Source organism: Carcharodon carcharias, chromosome 3, assembly GCF_017639515.1.
Source record: "Carcharodon carcharias isolate sCarCar2 chromosome 3, sCarCar2.pri, whole genome shotgun sequence".
NCBI classification, from domain to species: Eukaryota; Metazoa; Chordata; class Chondrichthyes; order Lamniformes; family Lamnidae; genus Carcharodon; species Carcharodon carcharias.
Genome location: NC_054469.1, coordinates 55,198,274 through 55,220,979, shown reverse-complemented (window position 1 = coordinate 55,220,979; position 22,706 = coordinate 55,198,274). Strand labels below are relative to the sequence as shown.

Sequence of the window (22,706 nt, the reverse complement as noted above, 5' to 3'; positions counted from 1 at the left end):
AATTGCAGTGGGGGTAGGGGTGGACGGGTAGATGGAGGGCATGGCAGCCATGGCATTCCACAGACCCCCCTCCTGCAAACCCGCCGCTGGGCAGAGGGGATGTAAAATCCAGCCCATAGATTCTTACAGCGCAGAAGAAAGCAGTTCAGCCTGTCACGCCTTTACTAGCTCTTTGAAAGTCCCACTCCCCATTAAATTTCATTTCATGTAGTATCATTGGCTTGGTAGGTGGAAGAGACTTTCAGTGCTGGACTCAAAATAGCATCCAGGAGGTGATTAGGGAGTAAACCAATGCTGCCCACCAGAACAGATTTTAAGTTTACAGTTGCTTTTCCTTTTGTAATACTCTTCAATTTTGATTTTGCTTATTTATTCTGCTAGAGTCTCTCAATGCATTGGAAGACACCGACTTGGATGCTTTAATGGCAGACCTAATGCAGGACATCAATCAGACAGAGCAAGTCTGCAATGCAAAAGCAATGACAGCTACCTCGCAAGCCTCCTCAGCTTCAAACTTTTGGAATACCACCACAATGCCAGATTTTCCAGTGCTCCAATCAACAGAACCCACAGCAACACCAGGGAGATACACAGAGCACCCAAGCCTAGATTTACCACCGCCTCCAGCTGACATGTTTCCACCACCCAGTTCAACTTCCCTGTCCCTTCCACCACCACCACCTCTGGAACCTCCAGAACCACTAACAGAGGTAAGAATTTAGTTTTCCCAAGATGAAAGATGACACTTCGAAAATACATCAATAAGAGTCACTCTCTATCCTCACAATGAATAAAAATTACTGGAGGGCGCCCACGCCTATGGACCTATGATTCAGCACAAATCAGCATCGTCCATAGTTGAGGAAGAAACTGAGTGAAAGAATGCTAAAATTAGAAAGATAGTTTGTGGAGAGTTTTGCCGACTACACTGATATCTATATTTGCATTAACTGTTGAGAACTAGCTTCCCGTATTAATGGCCCAGAAAGACCCCAGAATTATACTGACAACAAGTGCCTGTTTATTTATAACAGAGTTTTACCAGTCTGGCAGTTAATTATACACATCATGTTAGTGATTATATAAAGGAGCCTAAAAAGGTTGCATTGTTATGGTAAAGAGCTTTGCAAAATCTTTACTAACTTGTAAAACAGAAGCTTGTATTGCTTCCAGCTTTAGGTGCCACACTTTATAGAGGGTGTCAAGGCCTTACAGGGCATGTAGAGGAGGTTTTCTAGAATGGTAGCAGAGACTACAGTTATGTGGAGAGGCTAGAGAAGCTGGGTTTGTTCTCCTTACAGCAGAGAAGGTTAAGGAGAGATTTCAGAGGTGTTCAAAATCATAGGGGAGATTTTTGTCCCCGTCATGTGGGCTGGGCGAAAGCTGGCGCGAGCACGTAGCTAATCGTGGGCAACAATCGGTTGCGTGCCGCCATTTTATGTGGGCGGGCCAATTAAAGTCCGCCCAGTGTGACATGCACCTGGAAGCACTAACAGGCGGGGGTAGGAGGGAGAGTCAGGGCCTGCGCTCTTTCGCACATGCACATGAAAGAGCGCAGAAACCTCCCTGAGGCACAGAGGTGTCACAGGGAGATTTATTTCATTGTGAAAACCTGAAAAAAAGTTTTGACAAAATTAATTGGATATGTCCCCTCACGTGACAGTGTCACACGAGCTGGGACATGTCTCTGAATTTTATTAAAAATTTTTATTAAAGTCATAAAACCTTCATGAAACCTCATCCCTCCTGTGAATGAGGTTCCATGAAAAATGCAAAGGCCGCCTGGGCTCTTCGCCTGCCCGCCAACCTTAAGGCTGGACGGGCAGCCCTGAGAAGCAGTTTAATTAATGGCATTAATATGCCTTTGACAGTTCGGTGGGCGTTGCGCACCCACTGAACTGAGGATTGGAAAGACGCGTGGTGATGTCAGGACGCACGCCCGACATCACCGCGTGTCATTTTATGCATCGGCGAGCGTGGCCCACCCCTGCTTATCGACCCGAAGATTCAGGCCACATAGTGTTTTGTTAAAGAGTAAGTGAGGAGAAACTGCTTCCAGTGGCAGGGGGGTTGGTAACCAAAGAACACAAGTTTAAGGTAATTGACAGAAGAACCAGAGGTAACATGAGCGAAAAAACTTGGAGCGAGCTATTTTGACCTACAATGCACTATTTGAAAGGATGGTGAAAAATGTTGAATAAAAACCAAATAAAAAATTAAATAAAAAATAAATCTTTCTATTAAGAGCCCCATCTCACTGAGGAGTTTCAGGGCAATCCATATCCAAGAACCTGCTCTCAAAACTCTGCTCACATTTTGACAGCTGTGACAAATAGCACCCCAGCAGCTGAGGCAATCCACAACTTTCTAAAACATTGTTTGGTGATCAGGAGAGCTGGGTGATGCCAGAAATCAGGCTGGGGAAAAAGATTTCCATGAATATCTTGGAGGGAGAGCATTCCTGCTGCTTCTGGCCCACAATGAGTACTTAAAAAGAGCCACATACCTTGATGGGTGGACTGTTTTTATCTCGGATCAGCTGCCAGGAATCCTACAGTTCAGGCTTCCCCTTAGCTTATTATTAAATTTAACTCGTGATGCTGATGATATCATCAGGCTGCGACTTTAATATGCTAATTAGGTGTCACCTGCCTTTTACAGGAGCCTTGTCTCTGGCCTGATTGCGGGACTTTAAAATTTAAAGTATGGATATGGGTTGTCCAATTTGGATACTTTAATGCCTCTCCTGCCTGTCAGGGGAATGTGAGGTTAAAACCAATGCCATAGTTTCTATCTCAAGAGGATTGGAAGCAGATTCTCTGACTGCACTGTGGCAATGGGGAGGGAAAAATTGCAAGATAAAACCATTGTATAGCCTAGAAAGAAGAAAAATGTTTCAGTATTTTCTTGATGCCAAAATTTACGAATTCGCTGACCGTTTCCATGTTTTTCTGTTTTGCAGGAAGAACAAGAGGCCCGGGCAAAAGCTGACAAGATCAAACTTGCTTTGGAAAAGCTGAAGGAGGCAAAGGTTAAAAAGGTCAGTAGATTACAGATATGATATCCTAGTGGTCATAATACTGGACTAGCAACTCAGAGGTCATGAGGTCAAATCGCAGCCTGCCAAGTTTTGAAATTGAATTTTAATAATCTGGTGGCCCATGGACAGGACTCCACATTACTTCAGTGACTCTTAAAGCCCTCAGGGTGATGAGGGATGGCATGGCAGCATTGCCTGTACTACCCACTTGCCAAGAAAAGAATATAGCTTGCTTCCAGGATCTAACGGTTAATTCTGAACTCTGCAGATGGAGAGAGGTGAGGGCTATTACTTTGCTGAAAGATCATCCAAACCGTTGGTGAATTCTCTGAGTAAATTGCTGATTGTAAAATCAACAGCACTCATCTCTCTTCATCCACAGCCTGGTGATGAAGAGCAGGGTCCAGTTACAGTGGGTACCAAGGCAGTGATTCAAGAACCTGACAACAAAGGGAGACAATTGACTCCATAAATAGAATAATCATTATTATCTCCAGATTTTAGAAAAGTGTAACATAGTCATACATAGCACAAAGGAAGATGATTGGGGTTGTTGGAAGTCAATCACCTTAGTTCCAGACATCATTGCAGGAATTCCTCAGGGTAGTGTCCAAGACCCAACCGTCTTCAGCTGCTTCATCAACGACCTTCCTTCTATCATAAGGTCAGAAATGGGAATGTTCGCTAATGATTGCACAATGTTCAGCAGCATTTATGACTCCTCATATCCATGTCCAAATGCAGCAAGACATATTTTAGCCAGCACATATTAAGCCTGAGAGGGGGCACAATTCTAGATTTAGTCTTAGGAAATGAAGCTGGGCAAGTGGATGAAGTAACAGCAGGGGACCTCTTTGGAGATAGTGACCATAATATAATTAGATTTAGCATCATTATGGGAAAGGACAAAGATAGAACAGGAGTAAAAGTTCTAAATTTGGGGAAGACAAATTTTACAAATCTGAGAGGTGAGCTGGGGAGAGTGGACTGGATATAGCTGTTAGAAGGAAAAATTATGTCAAATCAGTGCGAGGCGTTCAAAGGCGAGATTCTACAGGCACAGTGTAGTCATGTCCCCAAAAAGAAAAAGGCTGGTACTGCCAAACCCTGCACCCCCTGGTTATCCAGAAATATACAGGCCAAGACAAGGCAGAAAAAGAAAGCTTATTACAGTCATAAAAGACTTAATACAATAGAAAGCCTAAAGGAGTATAGAAAGTACAGGGGTGAAATGAAAAGGGAAATTAAGAAAGCGAAAAGAGGATATGAAAACATTGGCAGGTAAAATCAAAGAAAATCCTAAGATGTTTTACCAATACATTAAAGGCAAGCGAGTAACTAAGGAAAAGGTAGACCCTATCAGAGATATACATGGTAACTTGTGTGTTGATGCAGAAGATGTGGGCAGGGTTCTCAAAGAGTGCTTAGTCTCTGTCTTCACTAAGGAGAGGGATGATGCAATCATTCTAGTTAACGAGGAGTGTGAAATATTATATACAATAAGCACAGTGAGTGAGGAAGTATTGGGGGGCTGGCATCTTTGAATGTGGATAAATCACCAGGGCCAGATGGATTATATCCCAGGCTGTTAAAGGAAGCCAGCGAAGAAATTGCAGATACTCTGAGGATCATTTTCCAATATCCACTAGATACAGGCGAGGTCCCAGAGGATTGGAAGTCTGCAAACATCTGCGCTGCTGAATCCCCCACTATCTACATCCTGGGTGTTACCATTGACCAGAATCTGAACTGAATTGGCCATATAAATACTGCGACTACAAGAGCAGGTCGGAGTCTAGGAATCCTGTGGTGAGTAACTCACCTCCTGACTCCCCAAAGTCTGTCCACCATCCACAAGGTCAGGAATGTGATGGAATACTCTCCACTTGCCTGGATGAGTGCAGCTTCAACAACACTCAAGAAGCTTGACACTATCCAAGACAAAGCAGCCCGCTTGATTGGCATCCCATCCACAAGCATTCACTCCCTCCACTATCAACGCACAGTGGCAGCAGTGTGTACCATCTAGAAGATGCACTGCAGGAACTCACCAAGGGTCCTTAGACAGTGCCTTCCAAACCCATGAACTCTACCGTCTGGAAGGACAAGGGCAGCAGATAAATGAGAACCCCACCACCTGGAAGTTCCCTTGCAAGCCACTCATCATCCTGACTTGGAAATATTTCGACATTACTTCACCGTCGCTGGGCCAAAATCCTGGAACACTCTCCCCAACAGCACTGTGGGTGTAGCCACACCACATGGACTTAAGCAGTTCAAGAAGGCAGCTCACACCAGCTTCTCAAGGGCAATTAGGGATGAGCAATAAATGCTGAGGTAGCCTGCGATGCCCACATCCCATGAATGAATTTTTAAAAATCTGTAAATAGTTATGTTCATACAATAAGCTAGTTGTTTTACAGGCATATCTATATCTCTACAACTGTTCCTTAGCCAATCACAACCAACACATAGCAGTTGGCAATAAAGAATATTTTGTAAAACAGGCATTCTCTTGCAACACAACTTTCCATTTTAAAGCTGACAAAACTCCCCAACCAAGGTTAGGAAGCCAACTTCCTATAAGCAAGTGACCCTGGGTCAGGAAGTGTGCCCAGGTCAGTGAAGCACCTGCAGAACTAGCTAAAGTGCTGCTCTGCTGGAGGTTCAACCCAAACTTGTGGAGGGGGAAAGAATAGGCCACATTTTCAAGCTCTTCAAGAAGCTACTTAATTGGATGCATCACATTACAGCACGCAGTACTACACTGAAGTGTTAGCCTAATTATGTCCTGAGCTAGAGCCTGTATCCACGACAACCAGTGGTAAAAGCATTGCCATTAAGTCAAGCTGACACTTAAGGTTGGATTTCCCCATGGGCTTCGGGATCCTTCTGTCAGGAGCAAGGGAGGTTCCTTCCATGCACTTACTGTCAGCGTGCCCAAGACACAAAATTCCTGAAGGCAGCCTCCTAATTGGCGCCTCCACACTCACCGTCCAATTAAGAACAGCAGACAGGCTGTTGATTCTGCTGTTCCAATCAGAGGGACAGGCAGTCCTGCAGCCTCAGCAAGCCCATTGGGAGATGTGGGCACTGCTGAGGCAGATCGGAGACTGTGAGGGTGTCTCAACATGGAAGCATCTTTGGAGGCATGTATTTAGAGTTAAAATTATTAGTAACAAAGCCACAAAGCCAAATGGAGTGTATGGCAAACTCCCCTTGTGTGAATTGCTTGAACCTTTCCAGCCAACACGCCCTCTATGTGGCAAGGAGCATCTGGGCGGAATCGTCTGCTCCCATTTGTGGCGCATGTCATAGCAGGCGGGGACGGAAAATATCGGGAGATCGCAAAAATCGGTTCCACATCGTCGTAAAACCAGTTTGCGATCATCTGCTCCACCAATCAATGGTGGGCCACGTTTCCTGCCTCCGTGCATCGGGAACCTAACTTCAATACTTTAGCATCTCATTATAAGACCTGCTCACCTGAATCATTCCCCCCCCAACCCCATGCTGGATCATCCAGGCACATTGCCGTGACTGCACGCTGACATGTTTCACAACTATACATAAGCGACATGCACCTAGCAAGCTGCACTTCGAGGTTAGTTTGCCTACCTTGCTTCAGGCACCACTTGCGGTCATCAACGTCAGGCTTCACAGGCAGCACCATAACATATTTAGTGGGGCTCACGGGCAGGTGTCTACCTACCAGACCAGCTGTAAGGCCAGGGTGTCTTTTCAACAGCTGCAGGGCTAGGTCTTGCTTGGGGAAGGGGGAGAAGTGGCCTCAGGCAAGGGAAGAGGCTTCAGGATGAGGGCTGTACTGGGGAAGGGGGTATCCCAGGGTGTGTGTGGGATCACATGTTGATCTGTGCAAGTGGCCTCAAGAGGGAGAGGGCAGAGGCAGCAGTCTCCAGAGGAGATGAGGCCAGATGGACATGTGAGAGTGTGAGAGAGAGTGGGTGGTGATGTTCCTTGAGCTGGCAGTGAGTGAGATGCCAGTGAATGTGTGATGGGCTTGTGAGTGTGGGAGTTGAGAGTAATGAGATGGTTGCCTTACCCTGGCGGCACAGATGAGATCATTTGTCCTCTTTCTGCACTGAATGGCCAACCTGTTCTGTGCAGCACCAGCACTGATCACCACTGCCACCACCTCCCAAGCCAGAGTGGTGAGGTTGCTGGGCCTCCTGCAGCCAGAGCAGGGGTGGAGGACATCATGGCAGGCCTCTAAATGGCATCCCAGTGACCGGTCACTAAAATCCTTTTCGCTTTCGGGGTGATGTCTTCACTACAGCAGTCCTGGGCTGCAAGCATTGAGAACTGTGTGCATGGCTGCAGTTTAGAAATGACACCTGGAGCGAGGAAACAGTAACGTAATGACGTGGTGCGTGATTCAGAGGCTGCCTGCCAACGAAACGACATGTTTCCTGTATGCATGGCTGCATAATTAATGAGACGGGAAGCGGATGAAACAACACATAAATCGCCATTGCAGCCAGCAAGTAACATAGCGTTTCTCACACTTGCTACCGTACTTGATGCAATTCTGGGACGATTACCCCTCTGGCTCCGATGGCACCCACCCCAACCCCATCATGACCTGACGCAGGTAGATTGCTTCGATGGAGATGGCAGCTTCTGCATATGGCAAAAGACCGGTCCAATGGTGACAAAATGCCAGCGCGCTGGCAAAATTGGACTTAATCGAGTTCATACCCAGCTTAATAGGCTGCCCACCACTGTGGTGTGGGCAACCAATCCTGGTTCGCACCTGCACATGATAAACCTTCCCGATGGCGGAATTCTGTAAATGAAGCAGTCCGTGCCCATATGCAGCAAGACCCGGGCAACATTCAGGCTTGGACTGATAAGGAGCAAGTAACATTCATGCCACACAAGTGCCAGGCAATGACCATCTCCTACAAGAGAGAATCCAACCATTTCTCCTTCACATTCAATGGCATTACCGTCGCTGAATCTCCCACCATCAATATCCTGGGGATTACCATTGACCAGAAGCTGAACTGGACTAGCCATATAAATACTGTGACTACAAGAGCAGGTCAGAGGCAGGGAATTCTGCAGAGAGTAACCTCTCTCCTGACCGCCCAAAGCCTATCTACCATCTAGAAGGCACAAGTCAGGAGAGTGATGGAACACTCTCCAATTGCCTGGATGAGTGCAGCTCCAACAACACTCAAGTAGCCTAATACTATCCAGGACAAAGCAGCCCGCTTGATTGGCACCCCATCCACAAACATTCATTTCCTCCACCACCAATGAACAGTGGCAGCACTAGTAACATCTACAAGATGCACTGGAGGAACACACCAAGGTTCCTTAGACAGCACCTTCCAAAACCATGACCTCTACCATCTAGATGGGCAAGGGCAGCAAACACATGGGAACACCATCACCTGCAAGTTCCCCTCCCAAATCACTCACCATCCTGACTTGGAAATATATCGCTGTTCCTCCACTGTTGCTGGGTCAAAATCCTGGAACTCTTTTCCTAATATCTCTGTGCGTGTAACTACACCAAATGGACTGCAACGGTTCAAGAAGGCGGCTCACCACCACCTTCTCAAGGGCAATTCAGGAAGGGAAACAAATGTTGGCCTAGACAGTATCCCATGAAAAAAATATGAGAAAAAAGAATCTGTGACCAAGCCTCTGAAGGAAGCTGAACCATTGAAATGAATGAAGTTATAGCTAATAAGTCAAACGTTATTTAATTTTATAACGGATGTTAACTTTTTAAAATTTAAATGTATTTCAGTCCATGTCTTCCTCATTTCTCTGTATCAGCAATGATGATTTGTTGGACTCAACCTCATTTTTTTCAATGAATCAGCTGATACTGGGAGACAAGGAAACATGGGGGAAGGTGTGGGGAACTTGGAAATTGAGGTTTCCCACACACAGTGGAGAAAACCGCAGCATGAGTCTGACATTACTGACAGGTTCCCAGCCGGAAGCTGGCCTGATAGGCTTAGGGACGGGATGCTGGAGAAGAGGTTAGAGGACCAGGGTGGTCTGAAAATCAATCTGGGAGTGGGGGTTGCAGTGTGGATCAGTCTCGGGGTCGGGTCCATCCTGACCACAGAAGTGAACAGCTTTGTGCACTGGGGTGGAGGGGGATGTTGGGGGAGAGTGGGGCGATCTCAGGCTTGCGTAGGGAGGCTTTGATCCTGATAATGGGGGCAGGGGGTTGGTCAAAGATAGGAGGCCTGGAGAATTAGAGGCCTTGGGGAGGAGATCAGAATCATTTGGGGGAAATCAGAGACCTCAGGCTGGATTTTCAATCCAGGATCAGAAACCAAATGGATCATACCCGGGGCCTGACAGTGCGTTGTGTCAGAGTTAGTGATGGAGCATGATTTTAAAAGACAAGGGCCCTAATTAGCTTGGAAACAGTTTTGGCATTCCATCAACAGTGTTGGACGGGGCTTGGAGTTGGGAACTAGCTCCAGAGCGACTTTCAAAGTCAAGTGGTGGCTAGGAGAGGTGGTGGCATAGTGGTATTTTCACTGGACTGGTATTCCAGAGATCCAGGATAATGCTCTGGGGACCTGGATTTGAATCCCACCACAGCAGGTGGTGAAATTTGAATTCAATAAAAATCTGGTCATCTGATGATGACCATGAAACCATTGCTGTAAAAATCCATCTGTTTCAGAAATCTGCTGTCCTTACCCAGTCTAGCCTACATGTGACTTTGCCTCTGAACAAGGATACAGGGATGGGCAATAAATGTTGGCCTACCCAGTGACACCCATGTCCCATGAACAAATAAAAAAAAATTGCTGGGCCAGCAGCCTCACAGTCCAAACAAGTGCCCAAATGCTCCACCTCAGGCACTCCAGCTGCTCTGACCAAACAATGAGAGCTTTCTGCCAATGCCATAAGCACCTCAGTTTGAATGTTCCTTTTTTATGATCAACATTCTGCTTCCGATAGCTGTGCACTAATGTGTCCCAGATTTTTCACCCTTCCTGTTATTAACATTGAAAGTCTAATTCTGTCCCCCTCCATTAACAAGTTCTTCAATGAGCTTAACAGCTCATTCGAGGCGTGAGGGTTGCCATCTCCACATCCCCCCCAGCCCCCGCACCCCCCCCCACCCCCCGCCCTTTAAAAATTGCAGCACGTTCCCAAGGCATCGGAAGTCTGTGCCATACAAGTGCAATATTTTCAAAGTGTGCCCATACCCGAACTTGCCCCTATGGGCAGTTGAAAATCCGACCCTCGAGATGGAGGTTGGAGATTTTGTAGGAGTAGTTGCAGGTAGATGCAAGAATCAGGAGATGTCTAGTCATGGGAAAAGGCGCTTATCTCCTGGATCCAGCAGCCCTCACTTCCCTTGCAATATTTCACTCAGCGGGTGTGCACGGGTGTCGGAGCGGCACCCGCCATTAATTAACAAGCCACTTAAGGCCCTTAACAGTCCAATTGACTGCGATTTTTCCTTGCCTGTGTGATCTTCTGCTCATCACACGGGCAAAATGGGGAGGCAGTCAGCCGACATTTTCACAAATCTCACCCAAGGGTGGATTAAAAAGGGTCAGCAGTATTAACGGTGTCAGTAATGAGTTTTGGAGATCATTTGCTGCTGGTTACTTATTGGTACTTGGCAGCTTGGTCTCTATTTGGGGCTTCATTCTTAGCATTTCCAGGCTTCATTTCAGGACTTATTGCTGTCTCCAAGGCCCCCAGAGGATTTAGACCGTGTGGAACCTTCCAGGTATCAGACAGCCTTCCCTTACCCTGGGGATTGTGGTCGCCACTGGTGGCATCTCCTCTGAGGAGGAAGAGAGGGGTAAATCGGAGATGAGGCCAGGTGTCCCAATACAGCCTCCAGGGGAGAGACCTATGGAAGGAGCAGCGCAGGCATAAGAGGCGCAAGACCAGCAGGTAGTGCAAGGCAGAAGGGGCTACAGAAGACACCACTAACCTGCTGCCAGGGTTTACAGGCAGCGATGCAACTACCTCAATATGTCTGAAGTGCAATGCCAAATGAGGCTCCGCTTCTCAAGGGAGAGCGTGACCTCCATTTGCCAGGTGATTGGGCCTGAGATCAGCTCCAACTGTGTGGGTGGACACCCAATGTCAGTGGCTCTGAAGGTCACAGTGACCCTCAGCTTCTATGCCTCCGGCTCCTTCCAGGGCTCAGTGGGGGATCTGTGTGGAGTTTCCCAATCAGCTGTCCAGAGTTCCATTGAGCTGGTGACAGAAGCTCTGTTCTGACAGGTTATGACATTTATTCATTTCCATTCGGACGAAGCCAGCCAGGCAGAGTGAGCCAGAGGCTTTGCGGCCATTGCTGGCTTCCCCTGCGTCCAGGGTGCAATCGACTGTACACATGTGGCCATCAAGCCACCAACGGGTCAGCTGGATGCCTTCATCAACAGGAAGGGATTCCACTCCATGAATGTGCACATAGTGTGTGATCACAGGACGCATACTCTGCCAGTCTGTGCAAGATACCTTGGCAGCTCCTATGATGCTTACATCCTGAGACACTCCCAGGTTCCTAGGCTCTTCAGTGCCCTAGCCTGACTGGATGGATGGCTGCTGGGTGACAAGGGCTATCCGTTGAAGATGTGGCTCATGATACCTCTCTGCCACCCAAGAATAGAGGCAGAGAAACGTTACGAGTCATGCCTCCATGAGGGCAGTGGTAAAAAGGGCCATCGGTCTCCTCAAGATGTGCTCCGATGCCTGGAACGTTCAAGGGAGAACTACAATACCCCGCAGGTGTCACTGATCGTGATTGCATGCTGCACTCTCCTCTGGCCAGCGGAGCCTGTGCTGGCCCCACCTTGGAGGGAGCAGCCAGTGCCATGCCTGGCATCTCCTCAGTCATCGCAGCCTCATCAGATGCCACAGTCACTGGCCAAGGGGCAGAGGAGCTGCTGCCATCATCCGGAGTGCCCTGAGAGGAGCCCGCAGGGGACAACAGGCAGCTGGTGTACCAACGTGAAGTTGCTGTGGACTTCCCTGCATATCATTGATGGACAGGCACCTTGCTGGTTACTGGGTGCCTCATCCATCTCCCACATTGACACTGAACACCTGAGGTCATTGCCTGTGTGAGGGCTTGCAGGTCCAAGTGCAACCCCAGGAACCACTCATCTGTCCCTGCAGCTGCCTCTCCATGAGAGTCGGCACTCTCTCAATGGAGGAGACAGCACATTCACCCACGACGATCAACGCAGTGCTCACATTCCATAAGGACTCCTCCGTCACGGACACCAAAGCATGCAGACCCTCATGGATCTCCGCCAGGTCATCCCACACATCTGGCTGGGTCTCCAGCACCCGCAGCTTAATGGATGACTCCAGAGACTCATCATCAGCCTTCGACTGACCATTGGCCTGTTCACCAGCAGTCCTTCGACTGCTAGTTCCTTCGGGACTCTCTGCCTCTGCCTGCACCTCAAGCAATTGTGAAGTACCCTCACCGATGTGCACCAAGTTACTAGATGCCACCCTATTGCCCATCGAAGTGCTGGTATCTACACTGGAGCCTTCTTCAGAGACGCAGGTTAAAACGACACCCGGTGGTCTTCCGGTGTCACGGGTGGCCCTTCGGGGTCTGCAGATCAGACGCCTGCTGATGAATCTAAAAGGGAGAACAAGGACATGTCATTAGTTAAATTCATCACACTGTTACTGTGCATGCCAGGTACACTGGTGAGACAATGGAGATCTGCATCGTCTTTCAATGATCAATGGGGACTCCAGGTTCGAGGCTCCCATTAATGAAGAGACTACACAAGAACGGCTGCACAATCCAAAAGTCTCACCTCTGTGCATTCCCCCCATACCTTCCTCTGGCATGCCCGCCTCTCCATGCCCAGTTGCACGGGGAACATGCCAGCTCTCCAGGACCAAGGTGTCCTGATCGAACTGGGTGAGCAGCAACAGGTTGGACAGGTCTCCACCTGTACGTGACCTCCCTGATTGGTTATGGCTCGACTTCTCCTGAAAGGACAAAGGAGCATTGATTAGTCCACTCTCTGTCTGCAGCGCCATTGCAGCCTGGCCAACCCCAGCTGCGGAGCAACTCCCAGGGCACATCCAAGTCTTGGCCCTCGAGCCGCAAAGCACTCAGTCTGTGCAACCAGGACTCACCCCCTTGGCCAGCTTTGGCGTGGTTGACAGTTGGCACTCAGAATCTAGCACCCCTGAGGTCCATGGGGGACAGACACATCCTTAACATTTCTGCACACTGATCCATGCCAATACGGTACTCACCCTTCCTGAGGGCAGCAGGCTACTGAAGTGCTTCTGGCACTGCACCAATGTGCACCGCAACACGTCACCAGGGCTGCCACTCCTCCCATGCCCTCTTTGTGAGGTGTGGTGACCTCTTCCTCCCATCTCTGGGGAAAAGGGTGTCCCTCCTAGCAGCCACCTCCTCCAAGAGGACAGCAAAGCAGTTATCTGAAAAGCGGGAGGCTGAGTGCCCACCCGACCTGCCCTCCTGCCTGGCATTTGCAGCTGCACTGGACTCCACCATTACAACAGCAGAGAGAAGTCCTTCCCTGGCAGTTTTTCTGGGGCTGCCTGGGCTATGTTTAAACCGGCCGCCGGGTCATCGTTGGACCCGGTAGCCAACAGGCCCTCGCACCCACTCGGCCCTTCCCAGCCAGTGTGGAGCCACGCTTCACACTGGGCGAGCCTTAATTGCCAACTTGAAATCGCGGTCAGGGCCCGATCAGTTTCACAGCAGGTCCCGAGTCTGCCGACCACGCCCACCCGACGAGGGGAAAACCCTGCCCTATGTTTTTCAATGCCAGTTTGTCTTTAAAATTTTCACTTCCCCTATCACTGTGATGAGCAAGTGAAAAATTGCAGACGTTAGTTACTAACTTATTTATTTATATCTACTTCTCGATTAAAGTTGCCTCAAAGAAGAAAGTATTTACTTGCTGCCGCCAGCATCTTGGTGTTTTGCACACTCGGCCACGGAGTGGTAAGGAAATGGCTTGTTCCTCCTCAGTTCACAATCTCACTTGGACCATCTGGAGGAAATGAGGTACTTCCCCAAGAAACAGGGAAGATCAAAAACCAAAGGTTAAGTTAACCTGCAACTGCTGACCTTGCACACTTCCTGGTGACCGCCTCCAAAGCTTCAATGGAAGAAGTTTCAGAACTGATGTCCTACCTGCCTTTTCCCTATTGTATTGGAAGGGCAGAAATTTACTCCAATTAAATATTGGGAAGACATAAGCCATTGAGCTGATATTCCTGGCGACAGGCCTGGAAGCAGGGGGCCAGGAAAATGCAGGGGAGTTGGGCCAGATCCCCATGCATTCTTGCTGCTTGGAACAGGTGGGGTGGTGAGGAGGCTGGCAGGTGGCCGGGATCAGGATCGGCTGCCCACACTACACGGAAGGGCAGCCAATTAAGTTGATTGAGGAAATAACTAGGTCCGATTGTGCAGGTACGCCAGCATCTGCCACTGGTGGAGGGGCCCCCCTGCTGCCTTCAGAGGCAGCCAGCTCCATGGAGGTGGCCTCCCTGCAGCGGGGTGGGGGCCGGTGTGGAGGTCATCGGTGGCGGAGTCTCCATGCCTCTGAGGGCAACTCCATGTTGAGGCATCCTCTTTACCCCTGACCTGTCTCAACAGCGCCCACTTCTCCCAGTGGGATTGCTGAGGCTCCAGAGCTGACAGCCCTCTGATTGGGCCAGCTGCATCCAGAGCCCACCCAGCCTGGAGGCAGTGAATTAGGAGGCCATCTCCAGGAAGATCACACTGTCCGGCGCGCTGTCGCTAAGCGCAGGAATCATGATCCCTGCCTGACCCTGAATTGGGGTCCTGTTGGAAAATCCAAGTTACTGTCTTCAGACCCTGCCACAAATCAAAGTAATTACTGAAATAGGGAAAGATTTGCCATGTGTACCATGTAGTCAAATTATAAATACCTTCATAAAGAACATATTTATAATGTTACCACTGTTACGATCCCCATAGAGACCCAGAGCTTTTAATAAGATCTGAATTCCCAGCGACTGACTCAAAGAATCACATGATAAGATATCACTTTTGAAGGCTTTTACTGAAACAAGCAAACCAAAATAAACATTGGGTAACATTACTTGGTCAGCAACTAATACAATAAACTACAGAAAACATACCCCGCCCCTTAACTTCCTAACATCGTGTTTATACACTGCACTCCCTGTAAATTGTAGTCTTTACAGGAACCAACCCAAAGTTATTCCCAGCTTCCAACAGGTCCACTTTGCCCTGTTTCACTGTGTCATGATGTCCAGTGTCCACAGAAAGTTCTTTCCCGCAGTCTTCTGGGAATCCCCAAACTGATGTCCAGCAGCAGGGCCCGCTCCAGTGACTCCTTCTCCCAGCTGCACCAGAGTGTATATTCCAGTGTCCTTAAATCTCTCCAGGTTCCATCTCTTTGAGTAGAGAATGAGCTTCCACCAGCATTCTGCCTAGTGGCTAATAGAGAACAGCCTTTTTCTCTGCTGCTCACAGTAGCTGCTGTTTCCCTGTCTCTCTCTCTCTGTTCAGGGTTGCTAAGTCAGTAGCCAGGATTCTTTCAAGTCGATAAGGGTCCCGCCCACTGGTCGGAGAACCAGAGGAGAGCCCTTGTCCGTTGCATCGGGGAGGCCCAAGGGAATCAAGTGCTTTTCAGGAAGACTATCTCCACGGAAATGGCTGCTCTGCAGGCGGCAAGGATCCTTTTCTCCAGTGGTACATGCCAGTGCCTCTGCAAAATTGGACCATCGGATTGTCCCTACAATTGAGATCCCTATCTGCGGAAGTCCTGCCCACCAAAAGCAATGCCAGCCAATCACAGGCCGGAAGCTCCTCATGCCACCAGTGCCAGTCAGAGTGGTGGCCACTGGCAGCGATGCACCCACCAGAGGCCCACGGGGTGGAGGCTGCAGAGGTGTGGGGGGCAGGAGTGTGGGAGGCAAGGGTGGCCTGCCTGATGCCAGGTCCCTCAATCAGGCAAAGCATACCTGATAGCGAAGGACCCCTCACCCAGGAGGTCTCTGGAAAACCTAACAGAAATAGGTGGGCAGTCTTCCAAGGTTCTGAGAAAACCATGCAGCATCTATTTAATGTCTGAGGCACCACTAAATTGCAATGGGCTCAAGGATAATGGGTGTTAATTGGCTAACTAACAAGCCTAATTGACATCCTGCCGCCAGCAGCTAGTGATCCCACGTCAGCCCCTGAAACTGGACAGACCACTCGGCATCGAACTAGGCACCAGAAACGTCAACGGCAATCTCAGCCCTGTCAAACCTGCAAAGTCCTTCTCACCAACATCTGGAAGACAGTGCCAAAATTGGGAGAGCTGTCTCACAGACTAGTCAAGCAACAGCCTGACATGGTCATCCTCAAGGAATCATACCTTACACATAATGTCCCAGACACCACCATCACCATCCCTGGGCATGTCCTATCCCACCGGCAGGAGAGAACCAGCAGAGGCGGTGGCACAATGGTATACAGTCAGAAGGGAGTTGCCCCGGGAGTCCTTAACATCGACTCTGGACCTCATGAAGCCTCATGGCATCAGGTCAAACATGGGCAAGGAAACCTCCTGCTGATTACCACATACTGTCTTCCCTCAGCTGATGAATTAGTGTTCCTCCATATTGAACACCACTTGGAGGAAGCACTGAGGGTGGAAAGAGTGCAGAATGTACTCTGGATCGGGGACTTCAATGTCCATCACCAAGAGTGGCTCGGTAGCACCACTACTGACCGAGCTGGCCGAGTCCTAAGTGACATAGCTGCTAGTGTGGGTCTGCGGCAGGTGATGAGAGAATGAACAAGATGGGAAAACATGCTTTACTTCATCCTCACCAACCTGCCTGCTGCAGTTGCATCTGTCCATGACAGTATCGGTAGGAGTGACCACACAGTCATTGTGGAGACGAAGTCACACCTTCACATTGAGGATACCCTCCATCGTGGCACTACCACCATGCTAAATGGAATAGATTTCTAACAGATCTAGCAACTCAAGACTGGGCATCCATGAGGCGCTGAGAGTCATCAGCAGCAGCAGAATTTTACTTGAACACAATCTGGAATCTCATGGCCCAACTTATCCCCAACTCTACCATTACCATCAAGCCAGGGAAGCAACCCTGGTTCAATGAAGAGTGCAGGAGGGCATGCCAGTAGCAGCACCAGGCATACCTAAAAATGAGATGTCAACCTGGTGAAACCATAACACAGGACTATTTGCATGCCAAACGACATATCAGCAAGTAATAGACAGAGCTAAGCAATTCCACAACCAATGGATCAGATCTAAGTTCTTCAATCCTGCCACATCCAGTGGTGAATGGTGGTGGACAATTAAACAACTCACTGGAGGAGGAGACTCCACAAATATCCCCATCCTCAATGATGGAGGAGCCCAGCACATATCAATGCAAAAGACAAGGTTGAAGCATTTGTTACAATCTTCAGCTAGAAGTGCCAAGGGGATGATCCATCTCGGCCTCCTCTGGAGGTCCCCAGCATCACAGATGCCAGTCTTCAGCCAATTTGATTCACTCCACGTGACATCAAGAAATGGCTGAAGGTACTGGATACTGCAAAGGCAATGGGTCCTGACAATGTTTCAGCAATAGTACTGAAGATTTGTGCTCCAGAACATGCCACACCCCTAGCAAAGCTGTACCAGTGCAGCTACAACACTGCCATCTACCCGGCTATGTGGAAAATTGCCCAGGTATGTCCTGTACACAAAAATCAGGACAAATCCAATCCAGCTGATTATCATCAGCCTATTATCCACCATCAGTAAAGTAATGAAAGGGGTCATCAATATTGCTATCAAGTGGCGCTTGCTTAGCAATACTCTGCTCACTAACGCCCGGTTTGGACTCCTCCAGGGCTACTCAGCTCCTGACCTCATTACAGCCTTAGTTCAAACATGGGCAAAAGAGCTGAACTCCCAAGGTGAAGTGAGAGTAACTCTGTTGACATCAAGGCTGCAGAGTGTGGCATCAAGGAGCCCTAGCAAAACTGGAGTCAGTGGGAACCAGGAGGAAAACTCTCCGCTAGGTGGAGTCATACCTGGCACAAAAGTGGGTGGTTGTGGTTGTTGGAGATCAGTCCTCTCAGCTCCAGGACATTATCGCAGAAATTCCTTAGGGTAGTGTGCTAGGCCCAACCATCTTCAGCTGCTTCATCAATGACCTTCCTTCCATCATAAAGGTCAGAAGTGAGGATGTTCGCTGATGATTGCACAATGTTCAGCACCATTCACGACTCATCAGACACTGAAGCAGTCTATGTCCAAATGCAGCAAGACCTGGACAATATCCAGGCTTGGGCTGACAAGTGGCAAGTAACATTCGCACCACACAAGTGTTAGACACTTACCATCTCCAACAAGAGAGAATTAACCATCGCCCCTTGATGTTCAATGGTAATACCATTATTGAATCTCCCACTATCAACATCCTGGGGGTTGCCATTGACCAGAAACTGAACTGGATTAGCCATATAAATGCTGTGGCTACGAGAGCAGGTCAGAGGATAGGAATCCTGTGACGAGTAACCCACCTCCTGACTCCCCAAAGCCTGTCCACCATCTATAAGGCACAAGTCAGGAGTGTGATGGAATACTCTCAACTTGCCTGGATGAGTGCAGCTCCCACAACACTCAAGGAGCTTAACACTATCCAAGAAAAAGCAGCCCGCTTGATTGGCATCACATTCACAAACATTCCCTCCCTCCACCACCGATGCACAGTAGCAGCAGTGTGTACCATCTATAAGATGCACTGCAGGAAATCACCAAGGCTCCTTAGACAGCACCTTCCAAATCCATGACTACTAGCATCCATCCAGAAGGACGGGGACAGCAGATAGATGGGAAAACCACCAGTTAGGAGTTCCCCTCCAAGTCACTCACCATCCTGATTTGGAAATATATTGCCATTTCTTCACTGTCGCTGGGTCAAAATCCTGGAACTCCCTTCCTAAAAGCACTGTGGGTGTACCTACACCACATGGACTGCAACGGTTCAAGAATCAGCTCACCACCGCCTTCTCAAGGGCAACTAGGAATGGACAATAAATGCTGGCCCAGCCAGCAAAGCCCACATCTTGTGAATGAATAAAAAAATGCTCTCCGATTTAATCAAGGGAGGTTTTGCCACTGCTGGGAGAGTGATGTGGAGCCTCTCCCTCAATTAAATGGGCCAGGCTGCTATATCTCCTGTCATGATGAGCTGCATTAAATCCAGCCCAGTAAGTCGACAAGCAGCAAAAACAAGTGCCTCTCCCTTCTCGTTCAGCTGTTAACTGGCACTTTACTTTGAATGAGTTTTGACCTGCGTCCCTGTCCCCATGGCAACCAGGTCACCTGAGCTTATCACCAGGGAGAATTAGAAGGATGTCTCGTGCCCCTCGCCATTACTCTATTTTACCTTGAATTAAAGTTTAAAACAGCCTTCTTATAAAACCTTGCATTTGTAACACTACATGTAAAATAGAATGAAAGGACTTGCATTTATATTGTGCCTTTTACCTTGGGCCTCAAGGCATACATAGCCAATGAAGTATGTTTGAAATGTAGTTTTCATGTTGGACCCAGAGAAAATCTTCCCCTCTGTTATTACAAAGAAATACAACCTGATAGATGCTGATAATTAGTCAGTGGAACTGGAGATTTTAGGAACCTAGGAACATGAGTAGAACATTTCGTCACTTGAGCCTCTTCCACCTTTCAGTGAGATCATGGCTGATCTATGACCTAGCTCCATATACCCAACTTTGCTCCATATTCTATAATACATCTGGCTTTCAAAAATCTACCAATCTCTGATTTATAATGAAGAATTGATCTAGTATTGACTGTACATGCGGAAAGAGTTCCAAACCTAGATCACCCTTTCATGCCCAAATGATCTGCCTCTAATATTTTGGATCTTTCCCTTGGTCCTAGACTCTGCAACTAGCACAAATAGCTTCTCTCTATCTACCTTTTCAGTTCCCCTTAATACAGTATCTTGAAAACTTTGATCAAAGCACCCCGTAACCCTCTAAATAACCAGAAATAGTATCTAGTTGTATTTTGGTATCTAAACGTTTATTGGCAGCAACCTGAGGTCATTCAAGTGTGTTCTATCATAATCTCTGTTTTTACCCTTCAGCTGGTTGTCAAGGTCCTCATGAATGATAGCAGCAGTAAAACACTGATGGTTGATGAAAGGCAGACTGTGCGAGAAATTCTGGACAATTTATTTGAGAAGTCTCACTGTGACTGCAATGTGGATTGGTGTCTGTATGAAAAAAATCCGGAGCTACAGATTGGTAAGATGTGGAATTTTATAAAACTTTATCCAACAAAGTCAGTTTGAAGCTATAGCTTTTAAGCCTATTCTGTGCAATTTTCGTAATGTTATTTTTTATAATGTTGATTTCTAAAGTAAATGGGGCTTATCTTTAGCCTTGAATTGATTTTTAAAACCTTACTCCCTTGCACTGTAACTGTTTCTGTATGTTAAGGTTTTTTTTTTGTCCCTTGCTGGATGCTTCTTCAGTTACTGCAGAAACTGGAATGAGAAACAGTTCTCAGACTGACACAGTTCTTCATAGGTTTCCTGGAATCAAACACCAGCTGCCTCCTCTTGATGTTGCTTCTCAGAACATCAGCACATGCCAGGCTCTGGCTTTCCTCCTCAGAATGTGGCAAGTGGAGATCAGTCTGCCCAGGGGCCATGCCAGAGATGCAGCCGGCAGCTCCTCCATGTTTGGAGTCAACTGCCATGAATCAAGAGTCACCTCTATTGCACAACCCTTTTTTTTATTGCCCAACCTTTAAGATCAGCATCAAATGTTCATTTCATACCTTTCTGGCCTTTGGGCTTTGTTAGAGGCAGCAGTAAATAGATGATGAAAAGGCACATTTAGGTACCAAGTGATGGCATGGGTGTTAGGAAAGGGTGGGACAACTGTTTGTATCTGACCATTGATCATGTCAAATTCAAACTGCACTCAGTTTTGTTCATGGTTGGTTATTCTTGGAGGTTGTTTTGTGCATTGTCACAGCTATATAATAATTGTGCATTTTTTCTATTTCTGTTATTGGCAGAGACCTGTTTGTATCTGGCCATTTCAGTACTAAGTTTCAATGTGCATGTAATCTGATGTAAGGTGGTGACTTTGTATTTTGTCAATAATGTATTCAGCTTGAATATGCACCTCTTTTGTGCTTGATTATTCATAGAAATTACTTTGTGCATTGCTATTCTTTATTTTCTTCTGAATGTGCACTTGTTTTTTGGTTTGTTAGTCATGGAGGTCAGTCATACAAGAAAGGGTGTGCTTATTTGGTGTTGGCTCAAGTGATAACAAGATCATCGTCATGGTAGGGCTAAAACAGACTGATGCTTTGTCGTGTGCTTTGAGGTGGCCATTGGGTTCAGGCTATCTTTACTGGCAAGTGGAGGATGTGGGAAACAAGCTGTCTGCTGTAGGCTTGGTGCGGAAGAGCTGTGTTACGAGGTGCCCTCTATCAGTACGGGCATCTTCAAGTGGTGACACATCTGAGCTGGCATTATCTATGGGCCCCAAGGCCTGCCATTCAGGATATTCTAGTGTAATGGCCTTCTCGCCTATAGTCCAAACTGAGTTCTTCCTGTAATGTAAAATCGTAAAGTGTGCAATAGGCACAATGATGCTTGTCGCTCACTCTGGCACATAATGGCCTCACGCCAGTTGACTTGGTGAATTCCGAATTAGTCTTTCAGAACTCCTTTTATCCTCTCCATGATCTACCTGCTGACTGCATGGGCTCAACTGTAATTATCCTTCATTTCACTGCGGGTCTCATATGATGATGTCATCAGCCGTGGCACCAGAGAGTAGACCTTGTCTTTCAGAATCCATCCATCTACTTGCCTTTCCTCTTTGAATAGCCAATTGGTGGCTACGAGCTGCAGGATAATGCATCATGGCAGCTTCTGCATGCAGCACATTGACCTACACTGCCCCTGGCCGGGCATCACAGAAGCTTCACTTTCAGCGAGTTTAGCCCCTTCCTGTTGTTGTAGGGCAGTGAGTTCTGAGTTGGCACCTTCAGAACCATGTGGGTGCCAGTGATAGTTCCCTGCATCTTAGGGAAGCCAGCAGCCTTGGAGAATTGCTGCATGGATCATGGCACTATCCAGTGCTCTTCAGAAAAAGGCAGCTAACCATTATATGTCTTTACAGATCCCTGGCTGATATTACACGGTTCCCCTGTGGCTAACTAAAAAGATGTGGAACCCTAAAAAATTCAAGGCTGTTATGCCTCCACCTGTAGTGATAACACTCTGCAGTTAGTTAACTGTGGCTTGAGGTGTTTTTTTCCAAAATCTTACACGTGTGTGGTCTATGGCTTCATTGGAAAAGGGCAATCACCTATGTGCAGCTCCCAAGAAAGATTTTGGTACAACCTATACACTCTGTACACTTTTTTGTGGGGCTGTGTTCTGCCACGACATCTGAATCTCAGAGCACTCTGTGTTTGATGTTCCTCTCTCTTTTGCAATATGATAGAATGCAGAGATGTGCCCAGTGGATAGCCCAGACCTGCTGTTCAGCCATCCTGAAAATGTTGGAAGAGCTGGGACACCAAAAAAACCTCGAAGCGATGAGACTGAAAGC

The 22,706-nt window shown here is 47.8% G+C and overlaps 1 protein-coding gene across 3 annotated transcripts in view; it reads left to right on the top strand.

The window, feature by feature from the left end:
• LOC121276542 (amyloid beta (A4) precursor protein-binding, family B, member 1 interacting protein) overlaps positions 1 to 22,706 on the top strand; it is a 175,132-nt gene that overhangs the window by 89,057 nt on the left and 63,369 nt on the right. For all 3 annotated transcript variants that reach the window (XM_041185081.1, XM_041185078.1, XM_041185080.1), the window contains exons 4-6: positions 382 to 710; positions 2,963 to 3,040; positions 20,210 to 20,369. In XM_041185081.1, the coding sequence (XP_041041015.1) occupies positions 382 to 710; positions 2,963 to 3,040; positions 20,210 to 20,369 (567 nt within the window). The remainder of the gene's footprint in view (positions 1 to 381; positions 711 to 2,962; positions 3,041 to 20,209; positions 20,370 to 22,706) is intronic.